The 23691-nt window shown below is 35.1% G+C and overlaps 1 protein-coding gene across 1 annotated transcript in view; it reads right to left on the bottom strand.

Annotated features, from left to right (window-relative positions):
* The window catches only part of LOC133171931 (LIM domain kinase 2-like), a 41848-nt gene extending 27859 nt beyond the window's left edge, over nt 1-13989 (bottom strand). Inside the window, exons 1-4 of the mRNA XM_061306724.1 lie at nt 13936-13989; nt 12213-12306; nt 7632-7767; nt 12-121 (exon numbers count right to left, since the gene is read on the bottom strand). Coding sequence (XP_061162708.1) covers nt 12-121; nt 7632-7767; nt 12213-12306; nt 13936-13957 — 362 coding nt within the window. The 5' untranslated portion in view covers nt 13958-13989. The remainder of the gene's footprint in view (nt 1-11; nt 122-7631; nt 7768-12212; nt 12307-13935) is intronic.
* Nucleotides 13990-23691: the final 9702 nt, after the last annotated feature.

The raw sequence follows: 23691 nt of genomic DNA, 5'->3' as shown, positions 1-23691 counted from the left end.
GAGTATCTTACCAGAACAATAGATGCTGCTCCACCAGTGCATATGTTTGTCCATTCTCTATGAACATGTCACAGTTGTTACACTGGAAACATTCTCGGTGAAACTTATGGTCTCCTGCCACCTGTAATTCAACATACACACTAGTAATTTTTACTTTTCATACAACTTGAGTTCCTACAGAATTCTTAACTCACCCATTATGCATAAATTATCCCACGTTTCCAACTATCATTGATGTCCCTGGCATATTCTACTAACTAGACAGTGATTCCTTATATTTCCATTTCATTGTGAAATAAAATTGTAAATTTAGATTTTAAAAATGTAGACTAATGGATATTTATTACACGAGGCCTCACATGTTAATTTCAATAGTCCCCGCCCACTGACGTCAAACATAAAGACAGCCACACGAGAATTACATGCATATTAGACCTCCTTAGCATCAGACACAAAGACAGACGCATGAGATTTACATGCATATTAGGCCACCTTAGCTCCTGACCTTTTGCTTGGCGAAATTTACATTCCAGTAGAATGATCAAGAAATCAACTCAACTAACTTTCAAAGAGTTATCGCAGAGAAAAAAATTAGAAATGAAAATATAATATATTTAATGCCCAGCTTTTACAACAAATACTTAAGAAGTAAATTAATGACAAGGTTAAAAAGTTCATCAGGGAATGAACTTAGCTGGTCACAAGATCAAATCCTGTGAAGTTCAAATGACTAAATTGTATAATGTTCAAATATAAATCAGTTGTACATATAGGGATACATACTATATAAATGGTGCCTGTTTTGGAGGATAACAGCTGAAATTGACACCCCAAGGAAAACCATTGTCAACCGATGTGTCAGCGGAGGTTGACAATGGTTTTCCAAGGGGTGTCAATTTCAACTGTTACCCTCCAAAGCAGGCACCATTTATTTTATCATACTGAATACTGAACTGTCTTATTGATTTAGAATGTCAGCAAAAAATTTGTCGATCGTCTTTACGTTAACATTTAGAAAGCTTTCAAACTCCCTGCTTCTATTTTTCTCAATAAGAAAGCTTTGAAAAAGATTTACCGACCTCTTTATTGTTTGTTTAATACTCAAAAAGTCCTTTGTCATCCAAAGTTTCATTATTTCTACACTCGCAAGTATGTTTCGTCTGTCTTTTGTTGTTTTCAAGTAAGCTACATTGGACACAAGCTTTTATTGACATCAAGTTTACTTGGCTTCTTTCAAACACACCTGCACTGACGTTTTGAGAATTCTAGGGTGAATCGTACGCACATGATTTGCATGTATGTGACATTTTCGTAATGTTACCTGTTATCAAGTGTGTTGCTAATGCTCAGGGTAACATTACGGACTGTTAAATGCATCTAAACCAATCAGATTTTAGTTTTAACATTAAAGTATAATAAAGTAGAATGTGCCACTGAACAGCGCGAAAGTCATTATGATTTTAAGCAATGAATATCGAGTATCTGAAACTCAAGATTTCATGATGCTTAAATTACTCAGTAATAAAGACGTATTGTTTTTAACAAGATATATTTTCATATAAATTTCAGCACTGTATTTTGAGTACAACAATGTAGTTTAATAGGGCCAAAAAAAAAAATGTGTGTTTCCTAACTACAGTCCCTGAAACGTTCTACTTTCCCATTTTTCCGTTCGCTCACCGTTCATTCACCGTTCGTTCAGCGTGCATTCACCGTGCGTTCACCGTTCGCTCTCCGTTCACAGTTTTGCGTTCACCGTTCACCGTGCGCTCGCGTTCACCGTTCACAAAGCGTTCAGCGTTCGCTCTTCGTTCCGTTCACTTTGCGTTCACCTTGCGTTCAGCGTTCACCTATCGTTCAGTTTTCATTGTCATTCGGAACTCCGAAGCGAAAGGACTTATCTTTTTGTAGTTAAGGAGTTTTTTTTAATTTATTAACTAACATATCGTGTTTGAAGAATCAGTATTTCATGAGGAAAAATATCTACGATATATATTTTTATTATTCTAACTTAGCTGTTAGGTTATTTATTAAATTACTCTGGAAAATAAATGTTGTTACAAAATATAATAGAACTAGTTCTGAGAGTTATACATAGTACTGCGGATATCCTGTTAATTTATTATCTTTAGAACGAATTAAATTGATAGTGTGGTTAAAGGAATTATTTATTTCAAATGTAATGCACTACAGAATTTCTCTACTGTAATATGTGAAGTCTATAGTTATAGAGCAAAAAAAAAATCTTTCTTCACCGTTACTTGATATGTTTGCCATTCGATATGATTAATACCCCCCCCCCCTTTCCCCCTAAATCGGTGACTTAGTCAGTACCGTATTTCCAGAATATTTTAATTAACATTTTAAAAAAAAGCTACGGTCTTTTTAAGAAGAAAAATTTCAGTCTCAAAACAAACATGCATCTAAAAAAGTCACAAAACAATAGTAGATCAAAATGTACACGTGTCGGCGGTGGTATTTGAAATTGGCAGAGAGTATGTTTCACATTCAAGTGTTAAAGCTGAATGTATTTTACTAATTTATTATTCAAATGTTGGAATCAAATCTAGAAATGATAAAAATAAATGTTATAACTTCGCACTTCGTCTTCGATGTGATGAAACTTTCACACCTGCACAGTGTCGAATGATTTTGATTGACAGGACAAGCACGTGGACTTCGTGTATGACTGTCAAACAAATGGATATGATTTGTTGATAAAAAAAAAAGTTACTTTCACTGTCTGATATATTTAGAAAAAAATTTCAGAGTTTTTGTTTGATATAGGTACAAACATTTGGTGAAGCCTGAAAGGAGGGGGGGGGGGGGCTAAAACTGAATATTACTCTCTCTCTCTCTCTCTCTCTCATTTGTCTATTTAATAAAAACTATAACACCATATTACTTAATTATCAAGTTCTGAAAATTGAATTTATAACAAATAATATGAATATGTATCTTTGTATCATCTTGTCCGAGTATAATCATGGCCATCTAGAGATACATGTAGACGTCTACTCAATAAATCATGATGAAAAAAAGAAATGACACATAATATATTATTGTATTAAAATTTAAAATACGAGCGTATAAATGTAATTAATTTTTTTTCATTACTTTACACGAAATTGCCTTGACACGGAGATATATATATATGAGTATAAGTTACAACCGCTTTAATTCATTCTATAAATCATAAGTTTTCCCTGATTTGTTATCAACTAAGAATAAACATTTTTATTTTCCAACTAAAAATAATATCTTTTATACTTCAGCGTTCGGCAACAATTGCAATGTTTTAATGCGATAAAAATCGTGTGATTAAAAACTTTATGTGCATGCATCGTCTTTCTTAGGACAATTTTGGAGAATTTATTTTATTGACTTATTTATTCATTCATTTATTTGTTTACTTATTTATTATTATTATTATTATTTATTTTTTTTTTTTTTTTGGCACCTGACATTATAATACAATAAAATAGTTTCAATGCAAGGAAAAGATCAGAGGCATTCCGAATATATCGTTCATCTTGCGTTCACCGTTCGTTCACCGTTCACTTTGCGTTCGCACTCCGTTCGCGTTCTGCGTTCGCTCACCGTTCACACATCGTTCACCAAGTTGCGTTCAGCGTTCACACATCGTTCACTCACCGTTCGCTCTGCGTTCGTTCAGCGTTCGCTCACCGTTCAAGTGGGAAAGTAGAACGTTTCAGGGACTGTACATGGGATTTTAAAATAGGGTAGGTGGATGCAATTTTTTTTTTAACAGTATTGGGGTGGGGGTGGAGATTCAATGTCTACTGAACATAATGAACAAGAAATGAATCTAGGTTTAGTCAAGGTCTAACCTAGACCTTTAATTTAGGACATCTATTTATACCCATGTATAACTTTCATCACCCATAGTAGCCACATCATACTCCCTGGGTCATTAGTTGAACTTGAATCTACACCACCTAATGATGCTTCAATCTGAATATGATTAATCATGGCTTTCAGATTTTTTTAGAAGAAATTTTGTAAAGATTTTTTGCCTATTTATACCATGTAAAACTTTGATTGCCCATAGTGGCAACATCCTACCCCGGGGGGTCATGATTTGAATAATTTTTTATCTACACAACCTGAGGATGCTTCTAAATAAATATGACTGATCATGGCTTTGCTGTTCTTGAGATTTTTAAAGATTTTTCCTATTTATACCCTTGTAAAACTTAGATGCCTTAAGTGGCCACACCCTAGCCCCTGGGGCCATGATTTGAATTATTTTCTATCTACACAACCTGAGGATGCATGCTTCCAAATAAATTCGATTGATCATGGCTTTGCTGTTCTTGAGAAGATTTTTAAAGGTTTTTCCTATATAAACTTACGTAAAGCTCTGATCGCCCTAAGTGGCCACATCTTACCCCCAAGGGGTCATGATTTGAATAATTTTCAATCTACACAACTGCTTTAATATGACTGATCATGACTTTGCTGTTCTTGAGAAGATTTTTCCTATTTAAACCCTTGTATACTTTGATCGCCAATAGTGGCCATACCCTAGCCCCAGAGATCATGATTTGAATAATTTTGAATCTAAACAATCTGAGGATGCTTCAAAATAAATATGACTGATCATGACTTTTCTACTCTTCATTAGAAGATTTTTAAAGATTTTTCTTGTTTATAAATATACTCACGTAAAACTTCGATCACCCTTAGTGGCCACACCCTAGCAAACTTGAATCTACATTGTGTCAGGAAGCTTTTAAATAATTTTTATCTTCTCTGTCCCAGTGGTTCTTGACAAGAGGATTTTTAAATGACCCCCCCCCCCATTTTTTACTTTTTTCTTAATTATCCTCCCTTGGGAGAGAGTGTGACCCTTCATTTGAGCAAACTTGAATCCCCTTTACCCAATGATACTCTGTGCCAAGTTTGGTTGAAATTGGCCCAGTGGTTCTGGAGAAGGTGATATTGTTAAAAGTTTATGATGACAACAACAACAGACATAGACAAGTTTTGATCAGAAAAGTAACTTGAGCCTTCAACTCAGTGAGCTAAAAATTGAGAAAAAATATGTCCATTTTGTCCTCTTTCTTGAAAATAGTGGGAAATACAAATAGATTTTATTATCACAGAAAGAAGAATTGACAATAATCTACTTCCAAAACTATAAAAATCTTTGTTAATTCAGACTTTTCATACAGAATTGTGTACATTTCTAGAGATTTTCAATATTTGGCTTTTATGGGGACAAAAATATGCTTTTACTGTACATAACTCTATGAAACTTTAGAATCCCACATGACTAGTGGAAATTTTACTTAAGTTTAAACCCTGAAGACAGCCAGAATATCAGACAGATGGATAATGGATGCCTTTCAATGCATTTTCAATATATGATCAGTAGAGTCCCATCCTCACTCTTAATTCTGAGACACAGCTTTCTGATCAGGTGAGCTAAAAATAAATGAATTTTCAATATATGATTCCCAGACACAGGGGCCATGAATGACACAATATTGGAAGAGGCACCCTTGCTCATCATAACCATGCACTTATTTTATCTGCTAAATACCCAGGAGCAGAGAAGATTTTCAAAGAATTAATGCACTTTCACTATATGATCAATAGGGTCCAATCCTAGCTCCAGAACCCCTAACCCAGGGGACATGAATTTCACAATTTTGACAAAGAAGCTAATTACAGCTTTATTATAAACAGTTTTCCAGTATACTGAAAATGAAGGATTATGATGTTATTTCTAGAATTTTTACATCACAAAATATACATATTTCCCTGATGTTTTTTTTTAATGATATAAAAAGTTCCAACTTCCTTTAAACACTTTACACTTTATCAACAATATTAAGAGTTCAACTATGTACATTGTCACCCCATTATATCACCAGCTTGTTTGCATTATTTCACAGGTGGCACTAGAAGGTTAAGAGTTTGACCTTATTTGTTATATCAATTTTAGAAAAAGGGGTAATAAACTGAGTATTGTCATTTAAATTTAAAGCCGTAAATAAAAATATTTAGGATACATATGCCCATTCAGTTGTTGAACTGTTTTACTCAAATTCTTAAAATTTCATTGTATAGTGGGATGTCATGCACTTGTGCATTTTAAAACCATGTAAATTTTCTCCATATTTGTCATGGTTTATGTTAAGATGACAAAAGTAGGTTAATTGCAACAGTTTTTTTTTCTAGAACACATAAATATGACGTAACATACATCAAAATATACCAGTCATTCTACAAAAACATGACCAATTAAGAATTTTTTATGTTGCTTGCAAATTTACCGCTGTAATATCTTAATTATAAATTTAAAGGTCGATTTCAACTCTAAGACTTAAAATACACACTTGGTTTTGTAAATATTCACCGATATATATGCAGTTAAAGTTTTAATATGAACATATTGTAATGTTGAAAAACGTATTCCACTGCAAATCTTAATGTCGCTTCATTTATATACAAATTTCAAGATGAAGTTTTCAGCCTTAAAATCGTTCCGATTAGAGTGCAATGAATGTAAAAAAATGTCTTTTATTCTATATAAAAAGAAATCAAACCACTTCTCGCAAAGAAATGCATAGATCTCCTTTCATGCGAATTTATAAGCATGTCGCTTAAAATCGATTAACTTCCGTATTGATTTTGTTTTAAATTTCACGCATAGAATGCATATTTCAAAAAGAACTGAAATTTATCTGAAAGTGACCACGGAACCTTATATCATCGATTCTAGTTGTGAGTCAGCTATTTTACTCGATTACATTTTCGACATAACAAAATGAATTAGACAAAAACAATTGTCTATCTTAAAAATTTAACTTCCGTAACGGTAATTCAGGAAAGTTTTTGCATTTAAGGTATAAAATTTTTGATTATTTTGGGAGCGAAATGCTTCATACTTTTGTTTAATATCCTAAAACAAACTTTGATTTTAATTATTGAAGAGAATTTTAACTTTTATTGCTGGGAATTAACTTCCGTAACGATTAACTTCCATAACGATATTTTTCCCGAAAATTTAATTTAAATTCGGATTCATGCAAGACTTCATGAATCATACTTTAGCGTTCTTTACTGAACATCAGAAACGAAAAATTGGTCAAATTCAGCTTTATTTAAAAAATAATAAGGCTTGATCAAGCATTAACTTCCGTAACATTACCTTAAAATCAATGGTATCTTGAAATTGTTGTAAAAAGTTAATGATGCCAGATTTGTGGACAATTCTTTGTTTTCAAGTTCACTGATAGGTCGTTTAGAGAATTATGATGTTCATTTTGCTATTTGAAACAAACATTTTTTTCATGTTTTTTACTCTGAATTGGTCCATTTATCGTAGAATGACTGATACAAGAAGGATACATGCTAGCAAAAAATTTAAACAGGTGGTAAGTAAATGAATTATGACGTTTCAGTTTCATCTTTTGTGATTCTAAGCCTAATGGACAAATTCAGTGATAATTCTTAATTTTTATTCGAGCTACTATCGCAATTATCTAAATAATACGTGTATGCCTGTTTTTATATTATGTGCGTTGGTGATATACTGAGGTGACAGGGTAATAAAACCTCTTCAACTCCAACCAGAGAATACAAGCTATAAATTTTACCATGACTGGTCCTGTGATAATAAGGCCACATCTGTTACAGACATTTCCATACAGGGCCCAGTAATCCTGCTTACAATATAGTTGTCCATTCTTCTCAAAGTACCAGTTGGATAAGCTTTTGTTACACTGGGAACACCTAAAATTACAAAAACATAGGTAATCAAATATTACAAAGCTCACATCAACAAATGTACTGTATAAGTAAGTCTCAACTCCAACAAATGTTCTGGTAGTGTGCATCCCTAGATACATGTACAACATCTATGCAAGTTAGGTCCAGGAAGGATATATTTCAAACTTGAAAATGGACCTTCTCCAAAAAGTTAAACTGTTCAATCACCCTGTAAATGTAGGTCAGATCCAGCTTCCAAAGCATATCTGGTTGTGTGTATACCTAGCAACATGTTTTATCAATGCAAATTCAGTCACTATAAGGATTACAGTTACTTGGGAACAGACCAGAACTAAAACATTTACTTGTTCATTCACATGGAAAATGTAGGTCAGACGCAGCATCCAAAGCAAGTCTGTAGTATGCATACCTAGATGCATCAGCCATGTAAGTTTGATGACCATGGGACTTAAAGTTACTTGGGAATGAATTAGGAGTAAGTGTGTGATACTGCCAATTATCACACTTAGTAAATACACCAATACTGCACTGCGCAATATGGGTGACATCACAATACCCCACATCAATAAATCACAATACCCCACAACAATGACAGGTCCAAAAACCCATATCAAGTATCAGACAGGCCTGAAAAATCCAAATCAAACTAGAAGTGACGTTTGTAAGGATTACGTATGTGAAGTATGAAAGCCCTAGCTCCAACCATTCAAAAGTTATGGCCAAGATTAAAGTTTTTTCAAAAGTAGGTCAAACACCTAGGTCACGGTCAAAGGGTCAAAGAGGTTGATATCCAGAGGAAGGCCTTGTCACAAGGAATACACATGTGAAGTTTGAAACCCCAAGCACCTACTGTTCAAAAGTTATGGCCAAGGTTAAAGTTTTTTCAAAAGTAGATCAAACTCCAAGGTCAAGGTCAAAAGGTCAAAGTTGTTGGTATCCAAAGGAAGGCCTTGTCACAAAGAATATACATGTGAAGTTTGAAACCCCAAGCACCAACTGTTCAGAAGTTATGGCCAAGGTTAAAGTCTCATAAAAAATTTGCAAAAGTGGGTCAAACTCCAAGGTCAAGGTCAAAAGGTCAAATATGATGGTACCCAAAGAAAGGTCTTGTCACAAGGAATACACATGTGAAATATGAAAGTCATAGCTCCAACCAATCAAAAGTTATGGGCAAGGTTAAAGTTGACAACAGACAAACAGATAAACAGACAAACAGACAGACAGGACAAAAACAATATACCCTCGGGATCTTTTGATCCGGGGCATAAAAAACAACAACTAGCACTACTACTAAACTACCAAACACTATATATTTACAATGTTACATGTTTAATTTGAAAGTTTATTAACCATGCAATAGTAAAGAAAGAAATCTGGACCACTATGAAATATGCCTGGTCTGTCAGGTATACATATATATATATATATATATATATATATATATATATATATATATATATATATATATATATATATATATATATATATATACACATACATGTATATATTTAAAAGATATTTATAGAACATTATGTACATATCTCAATAAAGCATTTAAAACAACTTACATATTTGTTTTCCTCATTATATTATGCACCCTTCATACAATGTATAGATTCCAGTAATTCCAATACCACATACAGTACTTGGACCTTTTTTTCAAGAAGGTAAACCACAAAGATGAGTCATTTAAGAAATTCTCATAAACTATGTGCCTGTCAATGTATAGACATAACAAATAGTTCATTTTAACCATCCGCATGAAATGCTAAATGTGAAGTGAACTTTACATCAATATACAGACAACTTTTGTCAAATTGAACATTACTCTTTAACAAGAGGCTCTTTTCCCCCTTTTTTTTTAAAGGGAAATTGGACTTTTTTTCCTTCTTTTTCAAAGACCTTTTCTGCAGGGGGGGGGGGGGGGGGATGTCACCCACTTTTTTACAGAGCACATTTCTACATAACAGGAGAGCAAAATTTTAAAGGCAATGGTGTGGTCCTAATTTCCATATTTCCAAAAATTCAAAATTAATTTGTTAATTTGATGATTGGTGTGATATACTGTATACTATGAAACCCAGTAGTGGAGGTCAATTTCTTCAATTTTGATGATCAAATTGGTTGTAAAATTGTAAGGGTAAGAATTGAACTTTAAATTCAAGATTTCTCATCTTCTTGTATTCCTATTAATGTAGTTTAATGTAGTTTTGTGATTATATTACTGCCATATTGGTCAGGGATTTATCCAGCTATTTTATTTGACTATCCTTTTCACATAAAGGGGGGAAAAATGAGAATGTTTGCTCATTATTAGTGCTTGAGGCACCCTGGAAATATTCAGAGAAATGTTGCAAAAAACTTCACTCTGGTTATCCTTCCAAAAACCTGTTCTTCCCATTACATGTATTTACTATCAATATACTGTGGTCTCCACTTTTTATAGGGCTGTCACGGATTCATATTTTTGCGGATCGGATCAGTTTTGTGATTTTTCAGTTTGGTTTTGGTTATTTACATAATTATATTTTAAACATTTTAATCTTTATATTTGTTATGTTAAAATCACCTTGAAAACCATATCAACGTCTTAACATTGGTGTTTAGGAATACTAGGCCAACTATTAGCTACAGCCTGACCACTCTTGCTCATTTTGATAATTATCTAATCCTTTCTTGACAAGTGTTTTGTCTTGGAATTAAGTAGATTTCAGTTGTGATAATTTTTTATCACTGTTATTGTCATCATTCTTTTGATTTCAATGCCATTCTAATATATAAATCAGACTCAAACTGAAATCCAAAAACATAGGTAATCAAAGATTACGAAGCTCACCTCGACGAATGTTATCTTTAAGTAAGGCAAATTTCACATCATATTCTTTTTTTAGTTAGTGTACATCCCAAGATCAATATCCATGCAAGTTTGGTTGAAGTACGACTTAAAGTTACTTGGAAAAAGACCTGTTCAAAAAATGTTTATCCTGTATACTAATCAAGAAAATTTTGGTCAGTTCCAACATCCAAAGTAAGTCTGCAAGTTTTCATCCTTAGATGCACCATCTATGCAAGTTTAATCATAACAGGCCATAATGCTATATAGCTACTCCAAAAAAATTATCCTGGTCACTCATCTGAAAAGTATAGGTCAGATTCAGAATCCAAAGCAAGTCTGGAAGTGACCATCCTTAGCTACATCATCCATGCTAATTTGGTTAAAATATGGCTAAATTTCACTCATGTGGAAAATCTAGGTCGAATCCAGCATCCGAAGCAGGTTGGTTAGCGTACATCCCAAGATGCATCATCCATGCCAGGGTTAGAAACTCCCTAAAATTACAACTCGCAAATAATTGCGAGTGCCAACAAAGTGAACTTGCAATTTTTAAAGACTACTTGCAATTTTCTTATAAAGTTAAATTTATATAAATTAAATACATGTAACTTAAGGAAAAAGTAACTACTGTACAATACACAAAATACAGCTACAGTGCGACTTTTATTTAAATTACTGATTTTAATCAAAAGTATTGTGTTCTGTCATATTATATAATTTTGCTTGTTTCAATGCAAAAAAACTCAACTCGCAAGTTTTTGCAAGTTACCTAATTTTTAACTCACAATTTGGGAATTCTAACTCGCGTTTTGCAAGTTGTATATAGTGAATTTCGAACCCTGCATGCAAGTTTGGTCAAGGTAGGGCTTATAGTTACTTGGGAATGGACCTGCTCCATAAACTTTAACCTGGTCACTCATCTGGAATATCTAGGTCAGATCCAGCATCTGAAGCAAGTGTGGTAGTGTCCATCCCTAGATGTATCATCTATGCAAGTTTGTTCAAGGTAGAGCTAAGAGTTACTTGGGAATGGACCTGCTCCAAATACTTTAACCTGGTCACTCATCTGGAAAATGTGGGTCAGATCCAGCATCCGAAGCAAGTGTGGTAGTGTCCATCCCTAGATGCATCATCCATGAAAGTTTGTGCAAGGTAGGGCTTATAGTTACTTGGGAATGGACCTGCTCCAAAAACTTTAACCTGGTCACTCAACTGGAATATCTAGGTCAGATCCAGCATCTGAAGCAAGTGTGGTAGTGTCCATCCCTAGATGCATCATTCATGCAAGTTTGGTCTAGGTAGGGCTTATAGTTACTTGGGGATGGACTTGCTCCTAAAACTTTAACCGGGACACTGACGCTAATGCCGACGCAGGGGGTATAGCATAAGTTCATCTCAACTTCGTCGAGGTGATCTAAAAATAAAAATGGAACCAAACAACTTGGATCGTGGTTTTCAGTTATTTCCAGGAACCGTGACAGCCCTAGTACATTACTATGAAGTACTCCATACAAACTTAGTAATTATCATTGGCTAGTTCATAAGAAAATCATGCATCATTATCATTGATTATTGTATAATATGTATACAGATTGTATCTAAGAAACCTTACCGAAAACAATTTGAATGCCAATCACCTCCAAGGGTCTGAATAAAAGAATCGTCTTTCACGAGACTCCTGCATCTGACGCAGAATCCACTGTCTTCTAAAAAAATAATCATGAGAGAAACATATTTTGCTTGAAACTACAAAATATCACAATAATGCTGGCAATATGTGCTCAAATTTAAGGTAGGTTATTCTGGGAAAAGATACCATGTTGTTTTGTATTTTCATCTGAAAAAATACTATTATTTGAAGTTATTTTTTTTTTGGTCTTCTAACCTGTACAAAAAAGTACAAGTCGTGAGAGTACCTTGGACCCTACTATATGCCAAGATTGCAGAAATCAGTTTCTAATATTGATAATAAAAACCTGTCTAACTTTTCTTAACTACCTTCTTCAGCCTTTCTGGCAAGCTTGGAAAAACAACCTCAACAATAAAAGTTGTGTCCTACATAATTTTGCTGGGTCCATTTTGTAGATTCTTGGATTAATGTGAAAATTGCTGGTTCTACCAATCTCTTGAAAATAGAGTTGTTTCCAACTCAACTCCACCTTTCATTTTTTTTTTTTTAAACTTTCATGATGTTTTATATCAAGTGTGGCAAATTCCAAATGGGTAGTAAAATGTCTGAAAAAATGGTTGTGTTATGGTAGGCATGACAACGATAGTAATTTAATTAATTACCACTTTTGATTTCAAAATTCGAGCAAATATAAATTCTACGTAATTTAAAATGAGAAAATGGAAGTTGTTGTCTGAGGTCAAGCTATTAATAGCTACGTAGGTATTTAAACCTACCCAGAGTAGCTATTTTTACCTACTTTTTGTATTACTTGCATTTTGTGGCCAAACGGCACAACATGGTGAGTACCAAATTTCTTGATACAGTCACACTGATGATGAATACAACAAAATTTAGACCAAAAAATAATTACATCATAAATTGACAATTTTGCATTAATTACTATGCAAAATTGTTAATTTACGAAGTAATCCTTTTTTGGCTAAAATTTTGCCGTGTTCATAATCAGTGTGACTGTATCAAGACTTTCGGTAGTCACCATGCTGAGCCGTTCAAAATGCAAGTAATACAAAAAGTAGGTAAAATGAGCTACTTTGGGTAGATTTAAATACCTACGTAGCTATTAATAGCTACCTAGGTAGAAATAGTCTTTGGACTGGACCTGTTCAATATGTATACATATTTATCGGTTTAGAAACCAAGACCCAAGTACCTGTGGTACTCACAAGGATTTGTGTACCTTTTCTCTAGCAAGTTGTTTTTGACTTTGTTTACAAATCGTGTGCTACTTCCGATTCTTCTCCATGTGTATCTGCTATATGTATATCAGAGAGCATAGCGGATAAGATAACCCTGTGGCTGGACCACAGGAGTCGGCAATTTTGTCAATAAACTGAAAATAAATGATAAACAGGCATAAATCCTACCAGTGAGCTTCGCGAGCGTAGCGAGCGAAGCTACGCTCGCGAAGCTCACTGGTAGGATTTATGCCTGTTTATCATTTATTTTCAATTTATTGATAAAATTGCCGACTCCTGTGGCTGGACCTGTTGAAAGTCCCCGCCCCCACCCCTCCTCCAGCACTGTCTTCATGTATTAATCATTGATCGATTCAGCAAATTAAACCAATGGTTCAGAAATCTATTTGTATCTTAAAGTGGCTACATCGTTAGCTCACCTATCGTTTTAAAAGATAAGCTTGTACCTGTACTATGACAGTCTGTCATTTCATGAAGTTCCTCGACATCTAACGGCTTTATTTACCTCCACCTATTGAAGATGCGTCAGAGTGCGGTGCGTCTATTTACACAAAAGGGCCTTAAAAGACCCATCCTCCCAAATCTTTTCAAAAACAACAAAGAAAAACAAAATATCATTACACAAAAAACCCTAAGAGAACAAAAAAGTAAGGATAACATAAAAGAGATCGAGAATTCTATCGTCTGTAATCTTTTTATCAATTTTTCAATCTAATTTATAAATATTTATGTTTTTGGTAAATATTTATATAGTGAATATTTTCATGACATCAGCCAGATCAATTGATCCCTTCATGTAAATTACTACGCAAGCGGATCAAGGGATGAGGTGCAGGGGCGGATCCAGCACTTTTTCAAAGGGGCTTCCAGGTGGTGCCCCCCCCCCCCCCCCAATACACACATTCAGTCAAACATAGACTCAGCAGGCCCCAAGAATGCCCCGCTTATTTTATGAATATAGTCTTTTGCTTTAGTTTTAATATGAACATTTTCGTTTAGATGATGGTTTCCACAGGTGCTTGAGGACAGGACCCCCCCCCCCCCCGACCCCGGGCCGTTTCGACTTTTTTTTCTCATAAAATATCTTTCAATGTCATATTTTTTATATAATCCATACCATCAATTCGGAAAAGTTATAGCCTAAACAAGAATTTCATGCTTTTTCTATCAGTGACCTTCAACTTCCCGGAATGACACTTAGTAAAGGTCATGACACACTCTCAGGTCATAAACAATCTTTGTACCAAGTATGAGCTTCCAAAGATTTTCTATTATAAAGTTATAGCTCGGACAAGAATACTATGCTTTTTCTGTCCTTGACCTTGAATTTGCCAAAAAGTCCTTGCATCAAGGCCATGACATACTCTGGGGTCATAAAAAATTTCTGTACCAAGTAAGAGCGTCCAACGATTCTCCATTAATAAGTCATAGCCCGGATGAGATAGCACAGACAGACGGACAAGATGATTCCTATATACCACACTATCACAATTCTGACTAAACAAATCAATAGTGTTTGAGCACTATTAGAAACCCAATCCCATACCCCTTAACACTGGCCTCTTATTTTTTGAAGAACATTTTGATGTAGAAAGATAAGGCATTCTTGTTTCTTTATTTATCTAATATTTACAACTCTATCCGACCAATAAAAACTATGTAAGTACTTTTTCTATCACAAATGATTAAAATTCTTGTACAATTCTCTTCAATTGAGTTTTCAATTACATTTATCATTATCAAAGGTGAATAACAAAGGGAAATAATTTGAATTCTCTCAGTATACTAAAAAATTATCAGATCCTCACCTTAGCACCAGAGGCCCTAGACCCAGGGGCCCAAAAATTCACAATTTTGGAAGAGACACCCTTAATCATCATAACAATGCACTAAGTATGTTTGCTAAATACCTAGGGGCAGAAAAGAAGATTTTTAAAGAAGTGATGCATTTTCACAATATATTGTGAACAAATTAAAGGAATAGATGCTGTTTAACATTAGTAACATTAGTAACATTATTAATCACAAATTCAGTCTTGCATTCCACCATATTTCAAGTTGAAGTCTACATCCTATATTTCTATATTCTCAAACGGTTGCTTCCAAACTTTTCAATTATACACAAACCTTGCAGTGCCTACAGTAGATATTGTACGTCTAACCAAAATCCTCTTATGTATTCTTGCTCTTCTTCTTTCAACTATAGTGTGCTGCTGAACACTTCATTACTGGTGGTAATTTAGTTGAAAATGACGGCCTAAAAGCAATCATTTAAAAAGGGTCTAATTATAAGAGATCTTTCAATTGGCGTCAGAACTATATTTCAGTTATGTATTCTGTCGAAGATTATGACAGATGTTGGGCGAAATATGAATGGAAGACCTGAACACTTTGTCAGAATGAATTAAGTGTTTTAGAAATATATGAAAGAATCGTTTTAGAATGTTACAAGACACTAAATCAGAGGTGGTAAAATAACTAGAAAGACTACATGAACAATATGCTACGGTTCCAGCAGACGAAGCTTATAACAATACCGTCTTTGTTTGTTTAACACTCCTTTGAGATTTTTTTCACTCGTATTGAGACGCCACCACTTGCTGATTGAGGGCTGCAAATTTAGTCCTGTACCCGGCAATTCAGCAGTGAGGGATCTTTTTCGTGCAAACACCCACCGCCACCTCGGTTTATACGGTCTCATCCGAAGGACCGGTCTCCGCGACACACGGTGGATTCGAACCCGCGACGTAAAGGCCGATACACACGGTAAGATTTGTTTTATAATACTCGTATCTAAGATTTTTCGAATCTCATAAAACTGTACTGATTAAGAATAGAGCAATGTTCTATTTCTTAATACAAATCTTAGCTGATCTTTTATCCCAACCAATCAGATGGTTCTGTATGTATAGCAGGGTCATGTATTAAGCATCCTATTTTTATCCGTCCGTCTGTCTGTTTGTATTTCTGTCTGTGTGTAACACTTTCGTTTCCGGGCAATATCTCGAAAAGCTTCTGAGCTTTTGCAATGAAATTGTATATCCCAACTCCATACGGTCTTAAGAAGATCTCTATTGATTTTGAGGTTAAAATATCAAAGGTCAAGGTCATAATTTCACATTTTCTGCCTGTGTGTAATACTTTCGTTTCCGGGCGACATCTTAAGAAGCTGTCTCAAACTTTTGCAATGAAATTTTATACCACAACTTCCTATGGCATAAAGAAGAGCATTTTTGATTCAGAGATCATAAATTCATAATTCTGTCTGTAACACTTTCGTTTTCGGGCAATATCTCAAGAAGCCTTTGAGCTTTTGCAATGAAATTTTATAGCACAACTTCCTTTGGCATAAAGAAGACCCCTATTGATTTAGAGATCAAAGTTCAAGGTCATAATTTCATATATTCTGTCTGTGTGTAACACTTTCGATTCCTAGCGACATCTCAAAAAGCTGTCTCAAACTTTTGCAATGAAATTTTTACAGACACAAATACCTGTGGCCCCGCCCGCCCCTCTCAAAGTGTCCCACCCCTTGTTTTTTTTTATTTTGGTCAAGTTTAAAAAAAATCAAAATTCAGTTGGAAATTTGTTGGCATCGATCACGGTCAACGTCTCTAGAGTTACTCCTTGTTTGTATTAAAAATCGCATGGCACTATTTTTTAGCACGGGAGCATGTGGAGAATTATTTCATGTAATACCATCGCTGCAAACCACAGCCAAAATGTACGATCCTCTCCCATTCTGGAGAGAGCTATGAGCGGACTCCAGACCATGGCTTAAGACGATGATATAATATATAAATATTGCATGTAGTTGAGTGTAACATTGAAAATTTTCACCTCAAGAAAACCATTGGTGAATAACACGTAAAGCACCAATATGCACAAAGTATTTGGATACGCGCCCAAATTCACACAGTCGTTACGGCAGCTCAGTCGGCGGAGAGCTCGCTCCGTGATCGGAAGGTCGTGTGTTCGAATCACGGCTGCGAATGACCTAAGTCGATAAAAAAATAGGTAGCAACTGTTCCTTCGCGAAGCGCTCTGCACTTTGAACTGAAAGTAGCGGGTCCTTCGGATGAGACCTTAAAAACCAAGGCCCCATGTCAAGGTAGGCGTTGGCACGATGTAGAACCCTCACTGTTCAATGGCCCTGAGTGCCGAGTAAAGGTCTAAATTTGAAGCCCTTCACCGGTATATGGTGACGTCTCTATATGATTATGTGTGGCATGTACAAACGTTAACGTTCTCATAAAATCATTATTACAGTGTGATAAATGTGTTAAATGCATATAAAAAGAATCTTCGATTTCTGTACACATTTTAAAGAATAAGCAATCAAATCTATACATGTATATACAAATTGGCATTTACAATGTGAAAATTTTGTTTAAGATCGTTATGTAGATGTGTACAGTAATAGAAAATAAAAAATAAAATTCGCCCACCCGCCAAATTTTTTAAAGCAAATTTGAAAAAAATCTAACTTTACATTTATGTGGCCAAAAGCTGAAAGAACAAGGTTGACATTTTTCTTTCTCCATCTGCATCCCCCCCCCCCCCCATTTCTTCCACCCTCTTCCAGGCGCGGATTCAGGTATTTTTTCCAGGGGGATCCGCCCAATCAAAAATTTCCAATCCAGAAATTTCTTGACAAGCCAAAAAAACCCCCCCAAAAAACAACAACAACAACAAAACACGAAACACCCCCTAAACCCCTTTCCCAACCGTGATAAAGCTATTTCTTAACAGGGGTTCCACGTTTTCTAAGGGAGAGGGGATCCAAAGTCATTTTAATTGCATCAGTATATACATTTGATAACTTTGCAAATTCCAAGGGGGACACCCCCCCCCCTCTAGATCTGCGCATGCTCTTTTTTTTTTCCTTAAGCGGGGGGCACAAATTCTCAAAATTAGCTTGTTTGTCCTTTGCTTTTATACTTAATTTGACTACCTGATCAATATATAGGGTTCACGGCGGGTGTGACCAGTCGACAAGGGATTCATCCTAGGCACCTGATCCCACTTCTGAAATTTCCGAGGGTCCACATTTTATGCCTTGTTAACAGATTTGTACTGTTTGTAGGCGTTTTTTAAATTTCTTTTAGATGAATCACTTTTCATTACCTTCACATTTTTCATAAATAAGATCATTATTTACACCTTTATCCGATACAATTTCTTTAATGTTCAAAAAACATTTTTCATTATGTATAAAAGGTCCTTAAAATTTTATGGTAGTTTGCTTCTTTCCCGTTGCAATATTGGCTACATAACATTGAGAGTACCGGTCTATCTTATTTATTTTAAAATATTCAGTATCAAATTATCAATCCCGGTTTCAGAAGTTCACTGATAACAGAGGTACAACCCTAAAAATCTAAATTGTATTTTCCTTTCCCTTATTTGAATTATTCCTACCGTTTTCCCGCTTAAGGGTGACTTTACATAGATGATAAAAAAAATCCCACTGATAAGAATGAGAAACCACTTATTGAACTTTGTAGAGTTATTATTGACGTTCTACGCTTTGTAGACCGCAAAGCGGTAAGTAAGTAAGTAAGTAAATAAGTATCAAAACTGAAAAAAGAATTGCTCGCAGAAAGTCATCTGCATAAAATATCTCAATGCGACAAACTCGTCCGACTAGAAGCAGCAAGAAGGTTGCATAAAATATCGGTGGGGTTAATACCCCTACCCTCTTTCTAATTTGAAATAATCAAAAACTATATTCCATTTACATCACACAATTGTACATGCACCATGGTGTATTCACTATTAAAAACCAAGATGTATTTGTGAAACACTGATACCCCCGTATGGCAGCTTATGGCGAAGGTTAAAGTTTCTTAAATGCAAGTCAAACTCCTGGTCAAGAAATCAGAAATGTTGGTACCTAAAGAAAGGTCTTGTCTCCAGGAATATACCTGTAAAATATGAAAGCCCTAGTACAAACCGTTGAAAAGTTATGGCGAAGGTTAGAGTTTTTTTAAAGTAAGTAAAACGGCAAGGTCAAGGTCAAATGGTGCCCAAGGGATGTTCTTGTCACAAGTGATACACATGATCGTGAAATGTGAAAGCCCTAGAACCAAACGTTCAAATGTTATGGCCAATGTTAAAATTTTTAAAAGTAGGTCAAACTCCAAGGTCAAGATCAATGCCAAAATAGTTGGTTTCCAAAGGAAGGTCTTGTCACAAGGAATATACATGTGAAGTATGAGAGCCCTACCACCAACTGTTCAAAAGATATGGCCAAGGTTAAAGTTTTTCAAAAGTAGGTCAAACTCCAAGATCAGGGTCAAAGTTGTTGGTATTTAAAGGCAGGTCTTGTCACAAGAAACGCATATGTGAAGTATGAAAGCCCTAACACCAACTGTTCAAAAGTTATGCCCAAGGTTAAAATTTTTCAAATTGAAGTAGGTCAAACTCCAGGGTCAAAAGGTCAAAGCTGTTGGTAAGCAAAGAAAGGTCTTGTCACAAGGAGTACACATGCAAAGTATGAAAGACCTAGCTCAAACTGTTCAAAAGTTATAGCCAAGGTTAAAGTTTTTTCAACAGTAGGTCAAACTCCAAAGTCAAAGGGTCAAAGATGCTGTTATCCAAAGGAAGGCCTTTTTATAAGGAATACACTTGTGAAGTTTGGAAGCCCAAGCTCCAAATGTTCAAAAGTTATGGCCAAGGTTAAAGTCTCGTAAAATTTTCCAAAAGTGGGTCAAACTCTAAGGTCAAGGTCAAATATGATGGTATCCAAATAAAGGGCTTGTCACAAGAAATACACATGTGAAATATGAAAGCCATAGCTCCAATCAATCAAATGTTATGGGCAAGATTAAAGTTTTTGCGGACAAACAGAGACGGACGAACAGGGCAAAATTATATGCCCCAAATTTTCGATTACGGGTGCATAAAAAGAATAATAATAAAATTAAAATTCAACGAAGCTGAGTATTCATACAGTGTATGACTAAAATATAAAGAAATGAATTTAACGACTCTAACTTCTCAATCGTCAACTTCCCTTACTTATGCAGCAATATACCTTCATCACCTGCATACGGAGTTTATATCTCTCAGTTGATTCGATACGCAAGAGCATGCTCTACGTTATGTACAATTTCTAAAACGAGGTAAATTATTGACAAATAAGTTGATGAAAGAAGAATATCAGCAGTCTCATTTAAGGTCATCATTTCGTTAGTTCTATGGTCGATACAATAACCTTGTCAGCAAATACAATTTATGAAATGCTGACTGACGTTTTTCATACTAATTGTTAGGCCATTATTTGCACACTGAATTGTCGACGGATTTTTCCGTTATTTTTTAACCTTTCCTGTAAGATGCCATACGGGGGCATCAGTGTTTCACAAAGTCATGTTAAACGTTTAATTGAAATCGCAAGAGTTACCCCCTCCCCTCCTCCCATGTGTTGTACGTCTTAAGATCAAATGGCACATTCCTCGAAAATATATAATTTTTCTCAAGAATTTGTCACTGAAGTATTGCTACTTGAATAAGTTTCCTCACAAAAAATTGAGGTACCTTACCAGGTATTTCAGCAATATACCAGAGGGTGATATTTCTTTTATATAAATCCTTATCGGTAATCTGTCACAATTTTTGGTGTACTTATTTTTAAAACATATTGAAAACAAATTAGCAATCACAAGGGAATGAATATTTTTTATATAGTACCAAGAGATACAAAACATGTATTTGAGGTACTTGTCGTCTGACCTTAAAAGCATACGACGGCAATTCAAGAAAACCGCCCAATTTTTCTACCCGCGCATTGAACAGAAATTTTGATTCTGCGGAATTATTACCCCGCGGAAAAAAGGTAAAAAGTACATTTATTGTATTTCCGCCTTATATTAAAATTATAATAAATTACAAACATGTGTGCAATAGGAAAAGAATAGAGGTATTTTTTGATTGTGACGCAAATTGGTGGGGAAAATTAGCCTGTTGTCCCTGATAAACACGATTAATCAAATATCGTCAACTCTATTCACCATTTACAGATATGTCCTCTTGGTGACAAAGATCCGCCAAAGCACCTCCACCACTTTAGTCTCGTTTTTTGCCATTTTCGGGTCGATTTTGAACTACTGGATCAGAAAAGATGAAATTTACGTGAAAGCTTTCTGACATAATGTAGATTCTAAATTGTTGGCCCCCTGGAGTAGGGTTGGCCACAATAGGGTGTCTTAATTATCCAGTGGAACAAATAGGAGAAAGTTTTTAAATCTGAAATGTTGAAACTTACGTAAAAGCTTATTGAAAAGGAAAGTAGGTTATATATTAAATTCAAGATAATATACAGTAGTACTTGACCGACATCATCTCATTTGTGATGCAATATTTAAGTTGCAAGCAGTAACTGTGGTACAAGCCTTTCACAGTTTATTGGCTAAATCTATTCAAAGAAGATATTTCGTGGTGCAAATTACTCTATTAAATTTTCTTCAGCTTAGCGTCAATAGAGGTACGAGAGGGAGAACATTTACATACACAGTAGTATAAAACTGTGTCCTCCATTCCCAAAAAATAATGACGCCATTTTGGAGACATTGGGGTCGTCAGTGCATTTCTGGCTTAGTAAAGTGCTGTCTCGCAGACAATTATGGTCTTTTGCTTTAGCTAATACTTAACCGAAGTCCAATATACCGGTATATCTTTTCATACACAGAACAAGAGGACCATGCTCGATCACCTTCGTTCTAGTTTTCCAGTGTGAAAATTTTCTCAGTGTGCCAACTGAACCATTTAAAACTTTTGATTCCGTATGGTGGCTCCATCTTACCCCTTGGGATCTCAATTTCTTTCCATTTCGGTATATTCCTTTTACAACCATATGAGGTCTCCTTCTACCCCCTTCCATAATAATTAAAAACTATTTTAATCGTCTAAGTCAGCTTGCACATCATTGTTCTTGAAAAGATCCTCCCATACATGTATTTTGAACACATTCTGTATGGTTCCACCCTTCCCCTGCAGGGTTGGCCGGGAAATACCAGTGGTGGGAATTACCAGTGGTAAATACCGGTATTTCTCGTCCCGGTAAATACTACAATTTTTCTCTACAATGAGAAATATTGGGGAATGCAAAGTTAAAGTTTTTTTAGTTCTTTAATTTATTCAATCTTTTACAAAATTCAGAAATAAAATATAGATGAATGATATTGAACATGTCTCAGAGTGTATCACTACTCCAGGCCCCCTTCCCATAAGCATTCTGTAGCAGAACATGTTCCCCTGGCTGTATTTCAAGAACATCACTCGTTTTCGAATTCAAGTTTCTCTTCAGTTTTATTAAATCAATAAGTTTATCAACTATAAATCAAGAATAAAATTAATTTGTTTCAATTAATCCTTCTATAAACACCTTAGGTATTGCAATCAACCATGTTGTTTTTAACAAATTGCTCTAGACAGTTTTGTGTTCCTGTTTTGAGAGATAATTACCTTGAGTAGACCTGAAAGTCCTCTTTTTACTTCTGGGTTTGATATTTACACCATGTTCATGATATTCTACATTTAACAATTTTCTTTGATCCTTCTTTAGTTACATAAAAAAAACAACAAATGGGATCTTTGGGTTCATTTCATGGACCTTTCTAGAAAACAGCTAACTCAAGTATGAAATACTCATGGCTGGTATACGATTATACTGTGTTACGATTATTAAAGATGAATTAAGAAACCAGAAATTTTTAAATCAGGGACGGTGATACCAGAGGCCTGTTTAACAGAGCAAACGTTCTCGAGCGCTCGCCAAAATTCCTAATACCTCCAACAAAAATGTTCGCAAGCGCTCGCGCTGTTGAACAGGCCTCAGGTAGATATCTTAGCCAATAAGGTGTACTACGTCTGTACCTTGACAAATATTATCAAAATTATAAATATGTAGCTACATGTCGCTATTTCTTATTCCCCAGTATTTCCTGGGAAATACTAGTAATTCCCGGGAATTACCAGTATTTTCCATTGTCCTGGGAAATTTGAGTATTTCCCGGTTTTTGGCGAACCTTGTTCCCTTGCGGCCATGATTTGATTCATTCTTCTCCAATACCTGAGGATGCTTCATTACTACTGACTAGCCATGACGCTACTGTGATCAAGAGTTTTTCCCCTAATGTGGCCCAACCCTACCCCATGGGTCATGTACTAAACAAGTAAGGAACTACATTATGCAGGAA

The sequence above is a fragment of the Saccostrea echinata genome, unplaced genomic scaffold, assembly GCF_033153115.1.
Source record: "Saccostrea echinata isolate AGI-Se365-2 ecotype Australia unplaced genomic scaffold, CSIRO_AGI_Sech_v1 ptg000054l, whole genome shotgun sequence".
Lineage (NCBI taxonomy): Eukaryota > Metazoa > Mollusca > Bivalvia > Ostreida > Ostreidae > Saccostrea > Saccostrea echinata.
The sequence above is the reverse complement of the archived record's forward strand: the minus strand, read 5'-3'. Positions and strand labels throughout refer to the sequence as shown.